Source organism: Rhea pennata, chromosome 11, assembly GCF_028389875.1.
Source record: "Rhea pennata isolate bPtePen1 chromosome 11, bPtePen1.pri, whole genome shotgun sequence".
NCBI classification, from domain to species: domain Eukaryota; kingdom Metazoa; phylum Chordata; class Aves; order Rheiformes; family Rheidae; genus Rhea; species Rhea pennata.
The window spans coordinates 21,890,136-21,916,063 of NC_084673.1; the positions used below are offsets into that span (position 1 = coordinate 21,890,136).

Genomic DNA, 25,928 nt, shown 5'->3' on the forward strand with positions numbered 1-25,928 from the left:
TTCTTCTAAATCTGTCACTGACTTTCTGTATATCCTTCTCCACGCCACATCCCTGTGAGGCTGTTCTCTCCCACCTCACTTAAGGAACACTAAAAAGCCCATGAACCTATATTTAAAATTGAGATAATCTGCTGGGCTCAGATTTTGACTGTTAACATAAATTTAACAATCAAAATGGCATCTTCAAGCGTTTCATAAAAGGCAAATTAAGCGAATATTGCCTCACTTGTATCTGTTTTGCTGATGTTGATTTAACTGTAGAATTTGATCATTACTGTGCAGGTGTATTAAAGCACCAATTCCTAACTTATATATATAAGCAGGAAGCAAGTGGTATGCCTGAAATCTCCTACTTCCCTAGAGCATTCTCCCACCACACTGGAGTTGTCCTCATTTAAAAATTAAAACCAAAAAAAAAAAAAAAAAGCTCAACTCAATACTTAATGTATGTTTCAAAGGAACTGGATTTAAAAAAAGCATTTTTAAATGACACAACAGCAAATGGACTGAAAATTCTTCATACAAAGCTACCAAAAAAAAACCAAAAAATCCCTTCGCCTGTTACCACATGCGACATGCTCAGAGGTCAGACTCAGATCCTTGCCAGGGGCCAGGACAGCGTTCCAGCTCCTTCTCAGTACACTTTTAAGTCAGCCCCATGCCATCTGCAGACAGGCTTATACCTGGGTGAAGGCCAGACAGCTTTTCAGGGAAAAGAAAACACCAAAGAGATACTAATTTTTAAATACACAAGAGGAAAATCTGATCTAAAAATATAAGCAACAAAATATACCAAAGCTCCTACGAGATTTAACACTGTTTCAGCAGCATCACTGTTGCTTCGTTAAAGATGCTGGCCAGCAGCGTGCTTGCTGGTCCTCTGACACCACGGAGGTCACCTACTTGGTTCTGTAAGAGAAGGGGAAGATGTAGAATCACACTCGGATTAAGGTCAGCCCGCTGCTTAACAGTCTTAATTGGTTTCACGTTTCAAAACACGAGCTTCCGCTTTGAGCTGAAGCTCAAGAACGAGACCAGTCTTTTACTTTAAAAAGGCAAGGTATTTATTTTTGTAGGAAATAAAAATAAACTGTCATACAAATGAAACTTCATGAGACAAACACATTTAGAGTAAAAGGACACAGTGCTCCTTCAAATACGGTACTTTTTTTTTTTAAGCAGTGCATTGACTATAACGAGTTATACGTAAACGGCCGTCGCAGCGCATTCAATAGTAGGGGATTTAACCATACACAGTTTTACAGAACTGTCCCTCAACAATTACACCAAGGACAAAAATAGCAACTGACTTACAGAAACAGCAAAACATTTAGCACATAATTTTAGGTAAATTCCAACAAAGATCAGCTTGTGCATGATAAGGAAAGGTACATATTTGTGCTCACTTACATATGACTAGATCCAGTGCTACAAATTATTCCAGTAGTATGCTGCTACATTAAATACAGATGCACGCACGGGGCCATACACACACAGATAAAATGTTAAAAGAAGAGATAAGGGGTCAACCACTTTAACCTACCCTCTCCTCTGCACTGTTTTTGTAATTCAAAGACGTCAAAGGGAAGAAGCGCTGCATGTTTTCATACTTACCCTAACAAATCACGCTGACCGCAATTGGCACTGACCTGGCTACTCTTAGTGCTAGACAGTCAGGAAAGTGTGGACGCCAACGTCGCCTGGTTCGAGACGTTGCTCATCTATACCAAGTGCTGTGTATTAATTAGAACTATTGCATTCAGGACAAAAAAAAACTTTTCCCCCAGCAGAATTCAGGCGCTGGATGTGCCCGTGTGCAACAGGGACAGAATGTAAACAAGGGATCACCTCAGCTGCAGCAACCGCACTGCAGTTAGGGCCACACAAAAAAAATGATGCCAGCACTCAATGCAGAGGGGGAAAAAAGAGAAACAACAACTAAATTTGAGTTCTTTTGGTCACTTGTGCATATTCATTACTGAGTAGCGCCAAGAAGTTATTCCTTTGATGGGTAACTGCCAGGCACTAAAGCTACCCAAAGACCAGATTTGCTTGAACATGAACTGAAACCACATCTGGCACAAAAGCTCTTTTAAATGCTTTACCTGCATGTGTTACAGGTTCATTTGTGCAAAACGCAAAGGTGCTTTCAGGGAGACCACCAGGGCCCAAGATCACTAAATCCTGTGGGAACAGTAGACACTGAGCATTTGGAAATAGAAATTTGGACATTTCTACCTGCAACCCAACCAGGTCTCACTCAAGACAGAGATCCTGCAAAGTACTTCTGCTCCCAGTGAATCTCACCAGGCCCCCAGACACCGGCAAACTCAAGTTTAGCTGCTACTTCCAAGCAAATCTCTTTTCTTCACCCTACTCAAGGCAGCTTCAGCTATCAGCAAGCACCCACACAGCAGGAGAGTATTTCTTCTAAGCGCTTAAATAAAAGGCATTAGCTAAGATGAGGAATAGAACACAGCTAAGAGTATAGTACATACACGTTTTTAAACAAACAGCCTTTTCCTCTACCAGAAAAGAGGGCTGAGAACTGCAGCATCTACAGGCAAACTGAATATTCCCTTTTTTCTGTAAAGCACTGGTTTGATTTTGTCTACCATGGACAACTGTAAAACAAAATATAAGTTAAGAATACAGTATTATGAAATTCACTTTAAGACATTTTACCGAGAAATAGAGCTATACAAGTCCCTCTTCTACATCAGAGCAGCAGCTTTAGCACAGACTATTTTAGGCATTTCCCATTGCAATGCCGCACCTACTTGTAGCAAGTGAGAGAGACGACATCCAGGCGTCAAGGCACTGGAGTATCTCGGTAAAAGCAAGAGCTCTTTGAGAAACAGAAGAGTTTTGCCACAGCAAAGAGGATCCCTCTTCCCTCTCCGGTTCGCCGAGTTACAGGAATCCAAACAGCAAGTAGCAAGTTGTGTTGTTCAGTGTACAGCTCCCAACAAAAGAGCACTCATGACAGCAACACGTGGACGTTCGATTAGGAATAAATAAAATTACAGTAACTTTTCCCCCCCCATACAGCGCTTACATAAGACAATACCTATGTAACAGTTTACGATTTCCTCAAATACTTTTTAGGGACCATATAATGAAGTCACTCACCACTATCAGCAGGCAGGGCACTCCCTAAGGAACTCAACAGATGCTTTCTGCAAGAGCCTAGGAGCTGCAGGAGGAAGCCAGTCCTGGTTGATGGGGGACCTGAGGACACGCTACAATGCTTTAAACAGCTTTTCTTTTTTGGTCTCGAAACACACAAAAAGTTATCTTCCAAACTAAAAAGCTTCTAGCTAATTGGTTTTCAAACAAATAATCTCATGGAACTCCAGGAAACCCTGAAATCTTTTCCAGATGCCTAAATCTACAGCACCAGCCTGAAGGACTATAAATACATCATAGACTTTTTCCAAGTTTGTATATATTATATCCAAGAGCTTTAAGATGACAGCTCATTACCCTTTCTTATGGCTAGGTTTTACATTTCAAAGTATAAAGTCATGCATTGTTTTGTTACTGAAGTCAAAAGCAGCAAGATTACTAAAAGCTCATAAATATTTTCAGTGTATAAAGTAATCTTTTCAGGGCTGAATATACAGAAAGTAATATTGTAGTTGAGAATAAAAGATTTGAGGAGATGTCAGTGTTACGTTTTTTTTTTCAGGAACAAGCAAAGATTACTGCACTTTTTCCAAGGTAGTCTATGGTAATTCAAAAGACAAGGCAGTGTGTAAACATTTATAGAAACATTTTGCAAAATATTCTTGTACAAAGATTAACAAACAGTAGGCCTAAATCCTTCAGTAGTCAGTCAAAATTGTCTTTAATTCTGTATCTCGAATTCTCACCAGAAATCACATAAGAGAATGGTGACTTTCAAAATAACGGGTCCTAAAAAGTGCCTATACTGGTTTTCCTTTATGAAATTCTCCTTTAAGAATTTCCTTTAAGAATTCTCTATTTAAAAAGCCATACATGCAGCCAGGAGCGTGTATGCACAGTGTATGCAAAATTGAGCTTTTACACTATAAAGAGGCAAAGGGCAAGAATCTGCCCAACACCTTTTGGTGGAAATCTAGAGGAGAGCTTTGAACTCTTTGACGTATTTGACGCAGCGTGATTAAGACTTAGGGTGCAATCCCCTTGGTGCACTCTTCAAAATAAAACACAGCCGTTTGCATGACACAGTATTTGATACATATCCATACAAAAAAAGCCTGAATATCTTCTGCTTACGCATATCTGGTTCAGTATTTTACATGCTTAGTTTTTAAAGCAATCGCTCAACCGCAGGTCTCTCACTCGTCCCTTAGAAACGACTATTTTTTAAGCTGACTTAAATATTACTTGAGTTTTTAAAACCTACAACACTAAAAAAAAAGTTTCTCACTGCCATTCCAGGCAACAAAGAAACTGCCTGTTCCCTGGTATCGCCCTTTTTAAATGGGTTTTTTGATATGCTTAATAAGAGCATATGCTTTTCTACTTTGTTCATCTTGAACACTGAAACTAACCTGGTTGAGTCACCTTAGATTACCAGCATACGAACAACGGCTATACTGTTTTACAATACTGTAGTGGAGTACTTCCACTTTTTATTAAGGTTTTTTTGAGGGGAGAGGTTTACTCAGAGAATATTTTCAGTTTGATTCAAAATTTTATAAACTGAAAAACTGGTCTGAAGGCCAGATGGCAACAACTAATATAAACAACATGAGCCAACGAAAGCTGAAAAGCACACCGAACCAAACTGCGTGAAGGGGCTCTGTGCGCAATTACACACACCTAGGAGAAACTTGTCCAGAACGGGCACTTTGGTACAGCTCTGCCAAGCCACCCGCCTGCCTGGGGAGACAAGCCCTTGGCTCCTCAGAAGAGCTCTGTATAAGAGGAACGTACTACTTTTTACGCTTAGCACTTGTATCTCCAGCTGAGACTGCCGTTCTCTGAAGCAGCCAAGTAGCGTAACAAGCACGGAGGCGAGTCCAAGATGGAACCAGACCCATAAGCTAAGATGTCCATGTCTCTGTTCCAGTAACGAGCCGCATCCAGATTTACCTTTTTGCCACCCGTTTCACAAAATTATAAAGCTCACCGCCATGAGCAATATTGTTCATTTCGGTAAGTCTTGATGGCACGGACAAAACATCTATAAGGTTTCATGTAGTTTTAACATCCAAGATAACATTTGTTATTATCACTCAAGATGTGGTGCGAAGCAATCCTTCTATTCTGTATTTCTGTAGCAGAACACATCTTATCTATAATTACTGCCTCGTTGATGGATCTGAGAAATGCACACTAATTCCAGCTTAAACAAAAAATTATCCTCTTGTTTTATCTAGCCAAGATCATAAAACAAGAGCAAAAAAAAAATCCATATGGATCTGAATAGCCCTCCTATACTTTTGCATTTCTAATCCTCCTTCTATCAGAAATGCATGTGCTGCAGGCTGTCTCTGTGCTGCACTCTCAAAATCTGTAAGTAAAGTCCATAAAAGCTTATTCTCTGAAAGGTCGGCTTAGAAAGAAGCTATTAAACTCAGGGGATCACCTTGGGGAAGTTGGCAGCGGATATAAAACCCAGTTTAAAAATACTGACTACAAAGTCGACCAAACACTACGCTACACACTACAGTAATAAAAATACTACATTGCATGGCTAGAGGTTAAGATGGTCTCCAGGAAAAGGCACAAGGGGGTTTGTTTCTTAACAAATATGTATAGGAAACAAAAAATGAAAATAAATTCAGTCTTCCAACTGAAGTTATAAACACTGCCAAACTCTTAACCCTCCATCCACGTTAATTGGCCAAGACGCCTTTTCACTTGAAACACCAGTACTGGTAGGCAGTTGAAAACCTTAAACACATATCATGTTTCAGCTGGAAAATACGGTTTACACTCTAAGTCAAGACAGCCTTCTTGGCACCTCTGTACGCATCATCACTGCAACTGCAGTAACGCTAAACAACCCAAATGCAGAACGTGCTCTCTGCAGCAAGAGAACAGCCCCTGCAAACACATATACTAACGCTTAGCTGTAAATGGTTACGTGTGCTACACCCCTCTCTGGGGCACAGATCTCATATGCCTTACCACAAGCACATGGTTCATTTAACTCAGTTTTCAGAGATGATCAATGGGGCTGAGCCTTTCCATCCTTAGCTTCAGAGTCTAAAACACCAAGGGTGTCTTTAAGATCGGGGAGGTCCTGCTGCTTAGACAGGTTCTCTTTGTTCTTTTGGTCCACATCTGACATAACATCTGTATCTCCCACTGCGGTGCCATTAGTCAGCACAGAAGGTGGTTCCCCTTCGTAATCCTGCGGAGTGTTCAGCATCGGCGTTTTTGACGAAGCACTTCCCATTTTAGATAAGGAACAAGCTTCAGCAGGTAAAGGACCATCAAGGAAAGGAAGTTTCTACACAAGTAGAAAGACATTTAAAAATTAATGGAAGTCGAAATTCTCAAACATCAGGAATATTAACAAACAACTGTCGAGATAACAGTCCTCTGTCAAGTACCTCAAAGCCTCTTTCAGCTCCAATCTAGGATTACTATGCAACATGCATGGATCAATGTCCCATGTAAAGTTTTTTGACACAAACATTAGAAATTTAATTAATAAAACTACAGCTTTCAACATTTATGTTAGCCTGGCAAAGGACACTAACAGATCTTCTCACTGTTATATCTTTAATTGAATGCCGCAGCACTGTATTTTTTTAAAAATTTATTCAGTGTGCATAGAAAGGCTATTGCAAGTATAGCAGTGAGCGTTAACAAAAACCCACACTCCTATCAGGCAGCTCTACAGAGAGGCTATGGAAACATAAACCTACACCGATGAAAAAAGCTAACAGGACTATCTGCATTTCCTTCCTCCACCTCACCATGTGCGAAGATAGGTATCTCTATACAGACAGACAGTTAATTCTAATCAGACTGCCCCGAGTTCTATCTGGATCATTATCAGTTTTTCCAATGTGTCTTCTAAATGAAAAAATCTGTGGGCTAGCCAAGAACAAAAATATTTTGTATATTTTCATATTCTTTGCAGGGGAAAAAAAAGAATGTGTCCCTTTTTCCCCTCTCCTCAAAATTTGCTGCAAGTTGAACAATGTATCTTGCAACTCAGATGCTCTTTTAATATCTCTTGTTTAGAAAATTAGAATATAATGAGCCTGCAACAGAACTCCACCAAAACTAATCACCAAACAGAACTTTGGCTAGCAAACAGTCTGCGTAATCAAATCTATTTATTACAGGTATGTCATTTAGCCTGTTTTTGCCCAGTTCTGCTCAGTATGTTGAAACAATTGCTCAGTGACAAATCTGTGAACGTGCTACAATCATCTCCCTATTTTCCTGTTTTAATCCCAGTTATATTTGCCAAAACTATCATGTCATTTTGATTATTAACATTCAGGACTTACATTTTCCAATTCTGATGCATTGTCCTCTAGTTTTGTCTGTTGGCTCATGCAGGTTAAGAGATGATCCAATACACACTGTTTTGGATGCATTCCTTTGTCAAAACGATTGTACATCCCGCACCAAAACCTCAAGAACAAGTTAGGAGGAGAGAATTAGAAGGCCAATCACACACTGATGGTCATGACAAACAAATTAGATACTTCCTAAAAAAAAAGGAAGGATTTTCAACCAATTCAGAGTACTAACATTTTTTTAAAATGCTACAACTTTGGATTATAAAACTCAGCATGTAAGAGCCAATTTTCAGAAAGCTTCAAAGTTCAATAAAAACTTCTGAGGATTTAAATACTTCTCCCTTATGATCCACATACTCTGGAGACAGCTATTAGAACGAGAGGAAACTGCATTTTACTCTGTAGCAGACTCACTGGAGGCTTGGGCTGTTCACCTCCAAGTTCTTGGTTCACACTACCTTCCACCTTTTATTAAAATACTTTGCCTTCCAGTAATCACATGCAGCGCCTACAAACACATTGTCCATCTCTCTCCCGCAGCAGGGAACAGGAGAGAGTGCGAAACACAAAGCAAAACTGACCGCTTCCGCTATAGGGCCCTGGGCGAAGAAATACACAAATATACACTACAAGAAATTCCTTCTTGTCAAAATCACTCTCATTGCATAAGCCTGGGTGTGACCAGGTGCCAAAATTCATATATGAAAGACTTTATAATATACAGATATTTATTAGACAGATTATTATACGGTAAAAAGGCAGTATCTTTAAAAAAACTGCCTACCCTCTTCTGCTTTTTTCAGAGTAAGAATTTGCAGGGTAGGGGCAGAGGGGAGAAATCTGAATAGCTGAAGTTTTTATTTTGCTTGCTTTTTTCCCCCCCTTTCTCTCTCCCCCCTAAATAACTAAACCCTCCCCACTAAATAACAAACATTATTTTCAGTTACAGTATTCACACTTAGTAGCTACCTGTGTGCTACTACTTTCAGTTAGTGGATGAGGAATGGAGGGGAAAAGTAGAGTGAGCCACTCTAAATATCGAAAAAGCATTTCAATAAACTCGAGTTAACCCATCTCCATTACAATGAAAAAAAAAAAAAAAGGTCCCCGTTCTTCCCTTCTGTAAGCAACTTACTGGAAACTGAAAGGTAGTGTGTTTGGTTGAAGCTCTTTGTAAGCTGTAAATCCTCTATATAAAGGATTTCTGAATTCCTGCTTCTTCTGTAAGAGGAAAGGCCAGAGAGAATGGGTCTTCTCAAAGATTCTGTCAATTACAAATAAGATCTAATCACTAAAAAATAAAATCACATTAAGTGGATTAATAACTCTAGCTGTTCTGAGCAGAACTAGATTAAGGCAACTAAGAATTATTTCCACATAGCATTTAATTAATTTCATAAGCACAAAATACATCACCAAGGAACATATAATCATTTAAAACGGACAACATCCAGTCCAAAAGTGACATCTGCAAGTTATTACCGTGGTCCAAATTAAAATATTTGGCTTTGAGGGATATAATTCATCTTTAATTTTTTCACACTGTAGAACATAAGCAGCTATCAACAAAATGTTACCCTTAGCTAATCTATGATTACATTAAAAACAAAAATATGACCTGCCTTTTTTTTTTTTTTTTTTTTTTTTTTTTTTAAACATTTGAAGTGATTTCTAGACCACTGGCTCCGTAACAGCCATAACTCTGCCAACTCACTTCAGATCCTCACGCTCCTTATGACAGGTCCCAAGGAAGTTGCCAAACTGGCAAGAGTAGACATGGTCATGGATTTCAAGAAGGAAACGCTCATTAAACTCAAATGCACACGGAAACTGCTGCATGAGCTGCCAGACACATTCAATGAATTGAGTGAAGACAGGAGATACCTCTTTAGGGTCACCATCCAAGTGGCCACACCTGGAGAGATACAAACAAAACAAAGTCAAGTCCTGTGTCCAACAACAACAAAAAAAATCCTCTAGATATTAAACAGCTGGGATTTTTCTTACAGCAACTGCCCATTGAGGTGTGCTGTCCTCAAGGGAGTAAGCTCTTGATGAGCCTGGGCTTCTGCACGCACAACAGGGCTATTCTGATCAACAGCAAGATCTCACAATGCTTTAGGTGCTTCTAAACCTCATATTTTGCATGCAGGGATAAACCCAACAAGCTATCCAATTCTTTCATCAAAACAGAATCCATAGAAAGGAGATGCCCTAGAAGTGGAGGCAGAGATGCAAAAGTAGTGCCACACAGCAGCTTCCCAGAGTCCTTTACGATCTTCAGCGACAGCGAGAGCAGTGACAGCCAAAACAACCTGATCTTGCCTATGTGGACACCAAGAATGAAATCCTGGCAATTAGGCAAATCCTGGCAATTACTAGACGGTTGGAGGAAGACCCCAAAATAATCACCACCAACCCCCCCAAAAAATTTACAGTTTAGATGGAGTTCAGAAAAACCCTATTAATTCTGCAAACATCTAGCCAGAGGTATAGTGTTCTTTATCTTTTATTTCTTGGTAGGTTATAACTAGAAACAGAATGATAGTCTTTTTGGAAGACAGCCAATTCTCTATTATACTGCCCTGCCCGTTTTTTCTCAACGGAAAAAAAAGAGAAATGAATCCTCCCATTGTGGAAAGCGATATTACCTGGAAATCCACGGAAGGGAACATGCACTTTATGTGATTTTGCGGAACGTACTGCTCTAGACATTTTTTTTCCCTTGCTCTCCCCAAAATTAAGTGCAAAATTGAAATAAAGCCCTCTTGCTACAGAAATCAACCTTCCTTCATGCTTCCTCTTAAGACAGTGTAGTTGGAATGACAGAACCAGGAACTGTTATTTGATTAGCTTAATCTCCCTAAGAACCACAGTGCACAGGCTACAGCTAGGAATGATTTTCTCCATCTACTGGAATAAAAGTTCATGTTCTCAGACAAAATTTCTCTCTCAAATACTTTTTGCATACCTTGCCAAGTTCTCATATTTGAAATAATGCTTTATAACATGAAGAATGCTTATTAATATAAAACAGATGAATCTATTTGCCTATTCTTAGAAAAGCAAGAAAGGCAAAAACAGTCCCTACAAAAGCAGAAGCAGCAACCACAGAACACCAGTTTGGCTGACCACGTTTAAAGAGCGGTTTGTCTTTGAACCACTTTTTCCTAAAGCACCGGTATAAGGTCATGCATATTGAACATTTTTCCATACTCTTTAAGGAAATATATTTCTTTTACTATTAAAAAGAGCACTCAGTTTCACACTGAGTCAAAAGTCTCAAGTTTTAATAAGCTAATATCACTGAATGGACTGCTCCACTCCCTCCTAGTATTAGTTTAGACATGCTAATTTCTAGTTTATGTATGGTAGTTAAAACAAACAAACAAAATAAAACCACAACAAACCAAAATACTACTCCTACTACAGGCAGACTATCAATCACAGGGATGACAGCATTTTTAATTTGCCTAAAGAATGCAGGTCATTTTGGTTTTTTAATGTTACACCAGGCTGAACTCATGTTCTGAACTTGGTAAAAGGTCTCGAAAAATATTAACTGAGATTCTTCCAGAGAACTATTGCACAAGTTTAACAATATTGCCAAAACATTAACCATACACATACAATATAGATATGATTTTACACGTAGGAAAACAGATTCAAAATTCAAATAATCTATTCAAGACTGCAATGTTGCAAAGTATTATAAAAGAACATCCAGAAAACATAAGCACTGGTGAACTCACAACCTCAGCAGATACTGCTTTATGCCATTAACTCCAGTGGTTTCCAAACTAAGGTCCACAACATCTGTGAAATGATTCACATTTGATCTCCCCTATGCTATGTTTTCATTTAACATTTTAATGGGAGCGAATGAACCTTAAAACACTACATTACCTTCACTCTGAAGCCTCCCCCCAGTCACTACACCCAATATTAAGTGTTCTTACCTGTGTGAGAACTTGTGACCCATTGCAATCCACTCCTTCTCTATTAGGACCTTCAATTTCAAAACAGAGGTTGAAATAAAATAAGTAATATAATATGATTTGCAAAAGCAAAATGCTGTTAAACACTAAATATACAACTCATAACCAAAGCTACCTGCTGACCCTACCATTATGAATATATCCACAGAAGTCAGTGAAAATAGTGATTTATTGATTACAGTTATTTACATTAAAGATGAATCCCCAATATCCTCATCCAGAGACCTAAAGAACAGCAGAGATTCACAAGATATCTTTGCTAATTCAAATTCTTCTGTTCTTTGGTTCTGCTGCATCCACCTAGGTATAACCACGGTCACAGAATCTGTACATACACTGTATGCAAAGAGGATAAGCATTTATCTGTGTTCTAGAGTCTAGGTTACAGCTCCTGACCCTCATCAAAAACATATTGCACAGTTCACACAGAATTGTTCAGAGCACTACCGAAGCCCAGGCTAATGTTTCACATTCTGATATAACTTTAATCATTAAAAGACTGCAGTATCCAAAAGCAAAAATAATAGTAAACAAACAGCACGTAATGTAGGGTAACAATTCCAGTAGTGTAAAGTACATACACCCAGGGAGGAAAAACTTGCATTGTTCTGACTTTGTGGTTTCTTTTAAGGAATTCTAAGGAAATGGATGCACTCCTGCATCTTTCAGATATTTAACAAAAGGAGATGAATGGAAACATCATAGATTGCAGCTTGTATTAGAAACAACCGGTCAAGTTCTTGTGTAAAGGCTTCAACACAAATCTTCAGTGATGCACAGATTTTATGTGATATATAAGTTTTAACACTTGCCCTGTGCACATGAATGAGCTCAACCAATCTGAGCTCCTAGAAGATATGAAGCTATTTGCTATAAAGGTCTTCAATGGCAAGCTTCTTTACCCCTTTTTTGTGGGCTGCTGCCACAATCACATCCTCTACTCACTCATCTCTTGTTGAAATGTCTCATTAGAAGCTCTCATTGGATATTTAAGAATGTAAAGGTTTGGGAATTGTAAATCAGTCACTGCCATTTTGTGCCCATGCTGTTCAGAGCAATTAAAGCTAGCTTAAAGAATCAGAACTGTCTTTACAGGTCACCTACTGCTTGTTCCAGAAAACAAGCTAAAACATTTAATTAGAGCTTCTTTACATTCCAAATCCAGAAACCACATTTTGAAATTCTAACATTCAAGTTCTTACCATGAAGCCTTTAAAAGTCCTATAAAATGAGTCTAAAAGGAGGCTAGCCAGGGAGCAGACCTGAGCTGTGCGATCCCACCCATCGGAGCAGTGGACTAACACGCTTGCCTTTTCATCTTTCACAGCCTGCAAAGGAGAGACCAGACGGAACAGTTTAGCAGCTTGCCTGCTTGGTTACTGTAATTAAATGCTCTCCCTTCATCTGCGTTTACCAGACTGCCCTAAAACCCAAGGGGAAAATTTGTCACTTCTCATCTGGACCATGGAAATGCATCGTTTCTGGGCATATAGCCATCAACCCATAGGAAACCCCAACTAGAATAAAATGCTGTAGCATGGCTTGTCAGCACCACTGTCAAGAAACCAAGATCCTCTGATCTCAAAATGCTCAGTCTTCCAAAATGCCAAGAATTCTCAGTCCTTTCCTCTGAGGAAAAATTTGGTAGATGAGACACTCATGGACTGGGAACATCAAGAAAAACTCAAAGAGCTCATCCCACCTTCCTCCCATATCGATCACCTACTTCCCTTTGTACTGATAGTAGAGGAGAAACAAAATAGTTTGCTTGCTGCACTGGAAAATCTTGAGAGAAGAGAGAATATTTACAGAAGATCACTACTCTTACTACTTGTGGCTTATATTCCCTTTCCTGTTACTGAAGGGCTGTACTGAGTTTCCTCCTTTTGCCTAACCTGCAGCAAAGTCATACTCTTCTAAAAGCTCTGGAAAGGAGGACTGCACTGAACAATCAAAATTCGCAGTCCCTGTGTCACATAAAACCAGAATAAGATAAACTAGTCAAAACAATCCCTCATCCAAAGCACAACACTTCAATAACTAATGAGAATCTCAGGCAAACATATGAGTTCTTTGCATGACTAATTATGCTGCAGAGGCATTTATAAAAGTTATTTATTCACATTCTGTGATTTTACAGATTTCAAATGAGTTTTAATAAAGGTAGGTAACTTAAGGCATTATTCCATTCACTGTAATTAACCTGTTGTGGCAATTTGTTTAGTCACAGGAAGGGAGTAGCAGACTGTCAGCTGGGAAACCTGCTCAATGTTCTTATGTCGAAATCCAGCTGCAGGGCTGTTATTTTTAGAGCTGAGACCACTGTAAATGGCAAGCTCTTCCCACCTTCTCTCTGGAGAAGACTTCACAGCCTTGGAGCAGTCACTAACAGACACGTACTTCCCCCCACACTCTCCCCAAAGCTTTTTTTTTTTTTTTTTTTTTCCTCTCCTTTTAAATTCAGCTGCCTGTCGGGGTACAGCTTTACCTTGGCAAGAAAGACACCTGCATCCATCACAGCTTTAATGTGCCGTAACCAACCTGAGTTCTCCAACCCAGTGAGGAAGTCGCTCATTGAGGGAGACTTTGTTTCACACACTGAGAACATAAACAGAAGAATTAGCCAAGACTCTTTAAACAACTTTTATTTCTTTTTCCCACCTCCCCAGTACCTCTTCAACTGCAATAAAACTTGGTGGATCCTAGAAGCTAATATTCTTAAGACTTCTTAAATGTCAGCAGCAATATCCTGTCTAAATGACAAGCAAACTCTTGGTTGCACATTTATATACACAATCCAGAACTTTTTAAGCTACCAGAGAACTTGAGGATCTAACAAGAAATATCTTCTTCCTCTTCCTAAAAACTGTAACTTATACATTTATCCCATCAAGTGAGCTTTTGACAACAAAAACACAGCTGATCAGTGATTCTATTCATCACTTCACTATAAAAATCACTAGACACATTTAACAATCACTAACGTGTAATCACTATTAAAAAGATCTGAAGCAAGGGGAGTTCATATTTACAGAAAAAAGATCCAGCATCTGAGCTGTCTTCAAGGTTAGATATGTTATACTGAAACTAACTGTAAAAAATACTTATAGTAATACAGTTCAACAGTCCGTAAGCGCCAAAGACAGGGATTTTATCGTCAAGGCCTAGTAGCCAAGATGACAAATGTGGAAGTAAGTATTTATTCTGTCTTTTCTGCTGCCAAAAATAAATCTACCAGCAACAGGCAATTAAGTACTTAGGCTTGTGCTCACACCGATCTCATGGTCCTGCATCCTTATTTTTCTCCAGAGTCACTACCAGCACAGCCGATCTCTAGCACCAGGTATTCAACTATTTTGAAGCAAGATGACCATCATACTGGTCACTAAGATATTAAACTCGTATTTTGAATGATGGCACTTGCATTACCTTTTAGAACAATAAGCCTGTGTCTGAAAAAGACTTAAAGCATCTACTCTGCTCTCTTCTCCAGTCTCTGTCACCATAAGGATGTTAATACTGATGGAAATAAGCTAGCAGAGTGTCTTGGTTTGATCCAAGCTATCCTATAACCTTTAACAGAATTTCTCCAAAATTACATCAGTGTAAATATGGGCCTGATTCATCTCTCAGCCTCCTTTGGCTCAGAAAAAGCATTTCTTCCACCCTCCTCCTCATTTTCCCCTAAAAAAAAAAATCACAATCTCACAGATCAACTTAAATGTCTGAGTATTCACATATTAAAAATAAAACAAGTTCAACTAATGAGATCAGAAATAAGTGAAAAATATGAACTACATGCTTACAAGATTTAGCCTTTTGGAAGATTATGCTAAAAGTTAATTTCAAATCAAAAATGTTGCTCACTACTGAAAGAATCCAAATTAAACAAAGAACCCAGAAAAGTAGCCCCTCAACAACCTACGTTAGTTTTCTTTCACTAGCCCACAAATTAACCAAGTGACTACCTTAATGATAAAACAATTTCTCTAACCTTTTTGCTTTAATCTGGCACATGTAAAAATTTCACATTTTATATAACTAATGCAATTAATGAACGCAGTAAATGTTAGTTTTTATTTCTGAACCAACATAAAACACTGAGCACAATAACATACCAAATCGCTGGCAGGAAAGTAGTTAAACGTTAATACTTTCAGCCACTTCAGTAAGGTATTGACTTTGCTAACAAGCTGCCATCACCACACCCAGGCCGGCAAGCAGCTGTGCACACAGGATTTATATCCAGCAAAACGCTCCATCAAAAGGTGGCCAGGTACCAAAGAAACACAAGGAGGCACCATACCTACCTTCCAGGAGTTTCTGCAAGCTGTTCCGCATCACATGGATATTTTCTATGCCAATAAATTTAAAGCAAATGTTATCGTAATTATCTTCATTCTCATAGCCCTTCCCAGCAGCTCGGTTCGCCATGGCATTTAACTAACCAAAGTCGAGGGAAGGGGAGTAGAGTAAAATGGAAAAACGACAACAAACAGAAGTAAATTTTCTTTGCAAGGACTTCTTTTTTTAAAAAAATCTCCCAGATCATATACTGAACAAAGCTGCTACTCAGACGTATTTTCCGCCCCTCTCCCCCACACGTTATGTCAGCAGTTATACTAAAACTATGACAATGTCTCCAGTCAATTAGGCATATGCAGAAACCCATTAAGAGCTCGGAGAGCACTTCTTAGGACAGGCAGCATCAAAACCTTGTCCAATTGCAGAAAACTGTTGCCATCAAAACAGCCTGTCTTAACTGTGAAGCTATATAAAGAGACGCAGGCAAAAGCATATAAAGGTAAAACTAGGAAAGCCATTTTTATAGGTAATATACATACATGGTGGTATAAAAATAGTAAGAGAATTCCAAAGCTTTTCACAGACATACATGCACAGATGAAATAAAGCCACCTGAAGGGAACACAGAAACATTAAAATTGAGCAAAAAAGTATACAGCAGCCAACTGGAACCGAAGAAAAGGCTGAAAAGCAGCCAGTTGCTCTAACAGAATTATCCAAAACAGCTCAAGCGTTATCAGAAAATCTTTAGTGTCTGCAAGGAAAGAGAACCTCAACCCCTAGACAGATAGATTTGGGAAGAGGAATTATTTGCCTCTATAGGAAGAAGGAAGGAAATTCAGATACAAGATGTACATCTTACCAAAACTTGTACATCATACCAAAGGAGCATGCAGTGATTGCTACAAACATGCATTTAATCACAGAAAACACCAAGAACAGGCTATCTTTAGGGAACGATGTATTATAAAAAAGCAAAATATATCTTGGAACAACAGATGAGATGTTCTCTGTTTTCCCCAAAAAAGACTTTTTTCCTTTCTTGTCCCCATCAAACTTCAACTAAGCTTCGAGTCTGTATAAAATAATTCCATTAACTGTGAACAGTGAAGCAGTTTCTCAGAAAGCTGATTTATAAAGTGATCAGAGCATTTTTAAATCTTTGTATTTAAATAATTGTGGACTATGCAAATCCTTGTGTTCCAAACTGCTTACACCTATACTCTCAAGCAAAATACTTTGAGGTGATTGCTTGAAGTACTTTCTGAATTGCTCATTCCTCAAAAAGACAATCACTACAGATTTCATTTGGCAAGCTTCTTCACTAACCTACTACACTAAACACGACAGCCACAACGTTTAGCCCCTAATAGTGATTACAGACCAATGAGAAAGAGCTGAAATGTATTAAATTGCAAGCTGCACATTATGAAAACATTAACATTGTTTTTACAATAGCAAAAAATTGAGGAACTGTCTCCCTCCGTTGTTATCAGATTTCACAGCGGTGGAGCTGGGAAGAAGCTCGCCTATAACAGCACTTCAGTCTCGTGGAACCAGTTCCTAAGATTTCTCTCCAACTCAATACATCAAGAACCCAGCTCTCTTCTGAAGCATGGTTCGCTGTCTCAGGCCTCAAGGCTGCCAGTCATTTTAGGCCATTCTTAACCCTAATCTCATTCTGGAATATTCCAGGAGCCCAAGTGTTCTTAACAACACCTAACATTACAGTTTACTATGCACAAGCATTAAGTCACATTCAGACACAGAACCAGAAGCCTGGTACTGAATTGCTGAAGAGTGACACACACTAACCTAACGTAGTGTAAGAAAGCATTAGCAAAGTTATGAAAGAACTCACTGGAAACAGTATTACTAATTCAGATGCAAGCTTTAAAGGTAGCCACAAACCCCACGAAAAGGTACCTTTGGCCTTGTGTCTACAACATACATGAACGGACTCCCCGGGTTGGCTTCTCTGATTGCCTGCAACATTTGTTCATCCTCCAGGCAGCGCGCGCTGAATCCAGAAAGAGGCTGGCTACAACGACATATGGCAGCCTGCAACACACAACAACCCACATTCTTCCGCTCTCAGACTGTCTCCACCGCACCGCCCCAAAGAACATCATAATTTGATGTTTGCAAGCATGCTATCCTCCGTTCGCTGAAAAGCTGTCACCTAAATGGACAGAAATATTGCCGGAGTATTTCTCAAAGCCAGAATTTTGGAATTCTTAAGAAACTAGTGAGGCTAAGGAGTCTTGTTCCTAACTTTCTCGCTATGTTCTCAGACCCACTACACTCTGCTGGATGATTGCTATGCCAAATATTAGCAATTCTCACTTTGCCCACTTTGCTTCTATTGCCCTGACCAGCGTTTTCTGTGACTTTGCTCATCAGTCGTTACCGTTCTACACCCAGATCACTGCTGAGCATATTTTAGGAAAGTTTTGATAGCTTCCAGCGCAACTCCTTACAGTTGCCCAGGTCAAGGCATGCTTCCTCTGGAACAGCAATTTGATTGTGAAAGCATTTTGCTAACATCTGCATCTAAAACATTGCTGAGACAGCAAAATTAAAAAACTACATTCCGGTCTGCAGTGGAAAAAGAAACAAAACTGAAACTTTTATTTACTTTGAGTTAATGAGGATTTGTTTCATGGTGGTTCCTCCTTTTCAATATTAAAAATGTTTAGCCAAGTTAACATCCATCTTGTTAAAAGATTATTCAGTAGTTAATCAGTAAATTTAAAAAGTCAACAACAAGGCATTTCTGAAAGCTGATCAAAAAAAAATCAAGTAGGAAGTTTAGAAAGCTTGTGGTTTTTTTACACAGCTTTAAAAGACTTTTGGAGGAGGGCAGGGGAAAAGCACAGCAAGAGACATACAATGTCTGATAACTAAAACCGCGCAAACATCTTTCAACACACAATCTGTTCACACAATGACTTGGAAGAAACAAATCAATTCCCCATAAACTGACTTATTACTACTTAAATCTTAGAAATTTTGCAGCAAGCCAGCTCTGGATATTCTAGTATTCAGCTTTAACAACCTTATTCTGACACTTAGAACAATCTAGTAATAGAGCTGGAAAAAGAAATACAGTTCTCAAGTGTGAAGTTAATACGCTCTAACCATTATCACATTCTTTCCCTTCACTTAAATGGGACTGGACAAGAAGGGGCACCCTTACCCCCCAACAAAGACAGCAGACTATGAACAACTAACATTGTTTTCCTTATATAAGTAGGAAAGCACTGGAATCCGCCCTCTGCTTCTGAATTTTGAACTCCCAATCACTGTGGCCTTATTAGCAGCTCTTGGCACCACTATTTCTGGAGGGTACGTGTTGCAAACCTAAGTGAGAAGAAAGACGAAACACAGATATTACTAATCATTTTCATATTCATGTAAAATTCATATTTTGCTTATTATCTAGTACTTAACAACAGCAATAAATTGTTTGCTGCAGTATGTTAAAAGTAATCTGTACCCTTAAAGTGTTTCAAGCAATTAGTAAGTATTTAGATAAAAGCACAGAAATGGGTGCAAAGTAGTAAGACAATGTGATGATCAATGTGTTGATTTCACAACTGAACCTGAAAAACTGGACAGCACAGTACACAATACATTTTAAAAGGAAGTTCTTTAAATCCAGTAATTTTTATGAGTTTCTGATTTGTCACAAAAAGAGAAATTAAGAACAGGTGTATTAAAAAAGGGTCCTGCTAAATCTTATTCAACTTGAAACAAGCTTCCAGCAATCAGGCAACATTCTCAGAATTATCCTAATTTCTCAGACAAGTACAGTCTTTTCAGCACATTTCACGGAAAAGCTACTTTCAAGTCTGGCTTTATTTGAGGCTGAACAATTTTAAAACCAGCTAGAAACCCTGAGGAAATTACAAAGCACTAGCAATTGAGAGTTACATACTATACTAACAAGTAAAGCTTCAAAGTGATTAATGATTTTTAGACGCCCACATTCAGATGCCCAAATCAGCTAACGGAAAAAGGCACCTCTCATGTTATCTTAATTCCGGCATCTGAAGATGCAGTTAGTTTAAACTATCAGCGAGTTCTGACAGCAAATGTTTCTTCAACCCAAAGCATAACTGTAAAGACTACTGGAGATATGGGAGGTGCATGTGTGGGGTGATGGGAAATTCAAGCCTTCCTACGCTGACACTTTCTTCAGAGTTGTTGGCTTTGTCTTTTATACGGAAACATCTCTTCGTGCGCAGAAGGGGAAATAATATAAAGCAGATGTCTGAACAAACTTGCTGAAGAACGTTCTCATTTTAATGTTGTTTAGATCTAACCTGTCTTAAAGGGGGGAGAGAAGGAAATAACAGCAACAGCTATTCAGGACTAAAATGACTGAGACCTCTTGTTTAGCATAAGATCTAACAAAGTTAAAATAAAAAGGCAAGTCATTTCTGGTTGCTGGGCTTCTTTTCTTCCTCCTTGCCCTCTCCCCTTCCACCTGCCTTGCTCCCCACTAAGCAAAACTGCTGTCATTTATTTCTCTTCTACATACCTGTCACCACCTTGGCGGGACAGGGCTTGGAAAAACCTGAAGCAGCTAAGGGTACTTCACTTTCTTGTAACTGATGGTTTGACATTTCTCTAGAAAAATAACTATCTGATTCTTTGCCAGGGGGATCAAGCGAATCAAGGTGACTCTGCAGCTCTGTTCTTTCACAGCATCATTATCTGCGACTTCACATCAAGATGCTGCTGCTTCGATTAAGACCAGCTGAGCTCATTCCTCCCTAGAGGCATCACTTATGCAGCAGTAGAAGGATTTCTGTGTATCATTAATATCAAAGAAGAGATATTGCACCAAATGGCTACTCTGGGCAAGAATTACCTCATAGTCTTTATTAGCATCCGTTATTTCCCAATAGTCATTTGGGATTCCCATATGCTGGTAATCTACTTTTAAATCAATCAGTTTCCATCCAATCTCCCGGTTACCTTTAGACATTTTAGGATTATAAGAGAAAGCATAAAGATCTTCAGTCTTCACTGGGAAGAAGAAAGAAAAAAAATGATGAATTAGAGAGATAAACACAAAGAAATATGAAGAGGTCAACACTTCTTCCAAAAAGCTAGTTCTTTGGATTCGCACCCTGTGCAAGCCAGTGTACTCCAGGTATCTCACAACTGATACAAGGACTGGAAAAAATATTATTCAATCAAAAATGAACATGAGACTTGGCTTTTATAGCAAAACATTTCTAAGTGCTATGTCACTGTACTGCATAATTGGCTATATTTTAATGATAGCTATTCTACTTCGGCTTCTGCCTTCAAGATCATATGCCTGCAGTTTAAGTTTTCTTTTATCACCTTTTGTACTTTACTAACCTCCACAAACTACATAGATCGATTCTGAGTCCTTAAAAAATTATTTGACTAATACAGGATTACTCAAAAACATACCTATTCATCTTCAGCTAAATGACACACATATAGATTAAACGAATTACATGAAGCTTCTAATTTTGGGCCTTAATCCAGTGTTCCTCACACTTTCAGGTTTTCATTCTGGGTCATACTCAATGCCAACAACTCATATTTAAACCCTCAGGAATTTCCAATACTCAGCTCTCACAGATGAGGAGAGACACTAAAGCATTTCATTAGAACTAAAACTTTCAAAAAGTAGTTTTTCTGAACAAATTATTTCTACTGAGTTCTTTGCAATATGCATGCTAGACAAGACTGACATCTTAAGAATCAATCCATAAGTGAAAACATACATTAAAAAATACTTATTCTATGAAGAGTTCATAGGACAATTCTTGCACACCTGTAAGCTCATCTTTCAATAGTGTATTCTGAGCCACCAGAAAAGCTCGATAGATGTCCTGAATATTACTGTCAGCCCAACAAAAGCTTCAGGCTGCGTCTGATAAATGACAATTTCCTCCTCCCTCCATCTCTACCTTCCCAATTTCCTTCCCTCTCTTCAGAAAATGCAAATCCAATCAATAACTCATTCAGTAGATTCCCAAGGCAGCCAGCTCTCCAGAGACAGACTGAAACCTGCTAGCGTCTGATGAAGTGGCCAGGTTACTAGACAGGTAACCCATAACTGTCAATCGTACATGCAAATCATAAAATAATTATATTCTCTGTGAAAAACCACAAAAAAGGAGACATACGGAAGTTTTAAACCAACAAAATAGAACTGTTAGAAGCCATAAACAGAATTAAATAAGGAGTTACAGCCTATTACAGAAATAATTCCAAAACAAAAGAAACTGAGTAACATAATCACCTGCAGTAACAGCTCCCACACCCCAAAGTGCTTTAAAAGTCTCTGATTTTCAGAACTGAAGGCACAGTGACAGCTTTTAAACATAATATCAGAAACTTGTCACATACATCATTAAAATTAGAACTTCAGAACTACAAAAACTTGATAGCTCAGGATATAAGGAAAAAAATAGGGAATAGACACGATTCCTAATTTCAATCAACAGTTCAAAGACACTCAGCAAAAATACTTCTACTGAAACACTTTGATTCAAATCCTAAGATGGTCAATATGAAACAGACTGGTGCTATCAATTCCCCTCCTACTAGACTATCAACAAAATTACAAAATGCAGTCACAAATGGCATCCTTACAATAATGCAGGACTCCAAATACTAGCTTAATAAAAGAGCAATCCAAGAAACAGAAGCAGCCACAGACCATAAGAAACTCAGCAGAGCTCTGTCCTGCAAGAAGAATAAAGAGCCTGAAGATTCATCCACAACTAACTAAAAGCCGAGGCCAGAAGAGACCAAAGACTGTTGAGGATGTTTGCATATACTCTTAAGAATGGTTCCAAGTTAGGACACCCAGAGTGAAGCACAGCATTTCACAACTGAAAGAGGACAGATGTGAAGCAGGAGCACAAGCATGCTACTGAGAAACAATGAAGTATGGCAACGTCTAAAGCTTTATTTGTGGGAATCCACAGTTCTGTGAACATCCAGCTCAAGCGGAAAGGGCAGAACTACACCTGACCAGCAGCTAAGTCACAGAAGAGGCCAAAACCAGCCAACTACAGAATGACATTCAGCACCCGTGCTGCAAGAAAGGCAGCCTTGAACAGGCAAGTCAACTTCACACAGGTCTGCCAAGGCTACTTAAGGGAGAGACCACCTCTCTTCGCTGCCATGAAGCAAATGGCCTGGTTCCATAGAGCAGTACTGCATTTACCGTGCTGAACCACACAAACAGGCCGCAGTGGTGGAAACAAATTACAATTTGAAATCCTCCATCCTGTACTGATACAGCAAAGTCAATACCTGACAAGGAAAGCTTTCCTCATTGCTCAAAGAAGCCACCCAGCTTACTGCATTTCAAAAATTCGTGAAACAGACTCCCACCCAAATACCTGGTTGTGAAAGTTTAAGCAATGAGGTATACACTTCATGACAGTCACGTTCCTGCCCAATAACAAAATGTGCCACGCGGAAGTTCTTGCAGTGAATAAGGAGTGGGCATCCAGCTGTGGTCAGAGGCAATTTTTCTACAGCTGCAATATGGTGATGCAGAATCTGAAAAACAGAAAATAAACTAAATTTTCAGAAGCCGCCAATAAGGCTACGAGCGTTACAACCAGATAGGATTATTTTGCAGTACTATCAACCATTTACGCTTACTGCATCTAATTTGATACTAGCAGCAGAAAATAAGCCTGTGACATTTATCAAGTAAACACAATAAACACACAGCCTGTGCATCCAGAGACTATGTAACGAAGAGAAGGACTGTGAAAAACAGATGTCTATAAATTACTTTCAGAGGCTGATGTGCAACTAGGTATTCCAGTTTACAAGAGAAGCCAAACTCTTCACTTCATTCTTCCTCCATCCCCATAGGAAATATATTTTGTCATTCCTGCTTTATTTTATAATTAGAAACAAAGGCTAATTTCAGCTTTCTACACTTCTAAAAGCTGTAAACTCAGGACTGGTGGCTTAGTGTATTGAGTTTGTGGTAGGAAAGCAGACAAGTCATTTCCATTCCTGAAACCAATACTCAACTCACTGCCTGACCTCTATCAAGTCACTTCATGGTTGTGTCCATTTCCTTCTAAAACAGCCATTTCTGTAAAACACTTGATATCAAAATGCTACGAAAGACTACAAAAATTTTGGAATTCTCAAAACTGTTAATTTTGGATATGAGATACAACAATTTTTTACACTGTATTTAAAAAGACTCCAGGAACCACAACATACCCATGTTTCTTTTCTGACTTCAGCAGAAGCATCTACATAGATAAGATGAGTAGCTGTCAGGTATAACGTCCCATTTGCTGCCTTCCTATTTGTATAGCGATCTAGTAATTTCACATTTTCAACCTGCAATATAAGAAGTTGAAAAATAAATATAACTTTGATCAAAGAAATCTCTAAAGACCAGTTGAACCACAATTATGTAATTGGGAAGAAAGTGAGAAAATAAGAATTAAGATTTCCCCTGCAATACTGAGTCAGGCTTACATTATAATTTATTATTTCTCCACCTATGAAGACCAAAAAGGTTAAACAAAGAACCAAAGTTCAGCATCAGAGTGAATGACAAAAGTCCTAGATTTGTAGTTGAGATGATTAAAGTTATTTCTGCAACCTTGTCAAATAATAAAACAGAGAAAGAAAAGACTCACATGTTTAGTACGATTAAAGTAACATTGCAAAAGAAACAGCCCTCTAGCATGAGGGCTTTTAAAGTATTTCAAATAATTTGATTGATTTTCTTCTGGCCTATTTGCTTCTTAATGAGCTCAACTTGAATTTTTCATTCACTCTTAAGAAAAATTAAGAAAGGAAATGGAAAGACAAAGAAAAACATTACAACAGTACACAAAAAATCACTTCTATATACTGGATATGTAAGTTGCCTTAGAGTCACTGGTCTGAGATAAATCATAGAAGATGTCAGAAAAGAAACTTGAAGAGCAGAGATCTTGGTCTAGATGCCTTTAAAATAAACCATGTCTTTTAACACACATAACAATTATGTCTAATATTGCCCTTTTCAGCTCAGTAAAAACGAGCAGGTACAGGAGAGCACCGCAGGCAACATGTCCGTTACATTTACGGGATGAGTAAGGAACATCCCCCAAAACAAACTCCTAGAGAATAAAAGAAAAGTATAGCAACCATCAACCTTACTGGCACTGCAGTATCAAAGAATAAAAGGCTAGATGGACTGCTGCTCAAGATACATAAATATATGAATGCATATACATACATACATATATATATTACTTCATACATATATATATACACACACATATATATATAAATTACATATAACATTCGCAGAACTTCTATTTCTCTTTATTCCACTGAAAAATAAATTCTGATTTAAGTCAGATTTTCCAATTAATTCAGATTCAGCCGGTTTCTCCACTTCGATACAGACTAAGCTCAGGAGGACCCTGCCTCTGAACACTTTTTGACCAGCAGCCTTACAAAATCGTTGCAACATTTCTTACCGCAGTGAGAGGCAGGAAGAAACCCAAACCCCGCACTAAGTAGTTTTAAGCTTTCCAAGCTCCTGACAGTTTCCAGCTACAGGAAGGAAAAACGCCGCGGTTACGGTGGCAGAACGCTCTGAGGGGCAGTGAAACGCACCCGCTCAGGGGCTCGCCGCGACACGCTGCCCCACGAGGCGCGGGCGGCGGCCGCGACCCGGCCCGCGCGGCGCCCACGCCCCGCGCGGCGGGGACCCGACGGGCCCTCAGCACTTGCCGGGCGCCGCGACGGCCTCCCGCGGCCACGGCCACGGCCTCGGTCCGGCCCCCGCCGCCGCCGGGGCTCAGCTCGCCGGCGGACGGAGCGAGCCTCCCCCCCGCCGCCGCCGCGGCGCCCGGCCTGCGGCAGGACCCCGCCTGAAGCGGGCGGCGGCGGCCCAGCCGCCGGCCACCCCCGCCGCCGAGGGGCGCGCGAAAAAACAACCCCGAACCCCGAAGCTCCGCCAAACCGCACGCGTGCGCCGAGTCCTCCGCCAGCGGCGGCGAGGGGCGGCGCGGCCGCCGCGGCCTCCTACCTTCGGCGTGGTGATGTGCTCCATGGCGGCAGCGCCCGCCTCGCCTCAGCGCGCCGCGGCTCCGCCCCGCGC

General features: G+C 39.5%; 1 protein-coding gene across 1 annotated transcript; it reads right to left on the minus strand.

Annotated features, from left to right (window-relative positions):
* Positions 1–1,059: 1,059 nt before the first annotated feature.
* Positions 1,060–25,928, minus strand: MTMR8 (myotubularin related protein 8). Its single transcript, XM_062584543.1, has 14 exons — positions 25,857–25,928; positions 24,041–24,163; positions 23,191–23,353; positions 20,664–20,821; positions 19,019–19,147; positions 17,711–17,845; positions 15,790–15,922; positions 13,968–14,077; positions 12,682–12,807; positions 11,441–11,490; positions 9,196–9,396; positions 8,617–8,745; positions 7,467–7,593; positions 1,060–6,451 (listed from the first exon to the last, which is right to left on the minus strand). Exons 1-14 carry the CDS (start codon positions 25,878–25,880, stop codon positions 6,167–6,169), a joined length of 1,893 nt encoding a protein of 630 aa, XP_062440527.1. The 5' UTR covers positions 25,881–25,928; the 3' UTR covers positions 1,060–6,166.

Bases quoted from the DNA above. Each gene is read 5' to 3' on its own strand.
- MTMR8 (XM_062584543.1), bottom strand. From the start codon at position 25,880: ATGGAGCACATCACCACGCCGAAG. The intron at 15,923-17,710 runs GTACCTTTTCGT...GACTTTGGTTAG, and splicing joins TTGTAGACACAAGGCCAAAG to TTAAATGCCATGGCGAACCG. The intron at 14,078-15,789 runs GTAGGTATGGTG...TTATGTTCTCAG, and splicing joins CTTGCAGAAACTCCTGGAAG to TGTGTGAAACAAAGTCTCCC.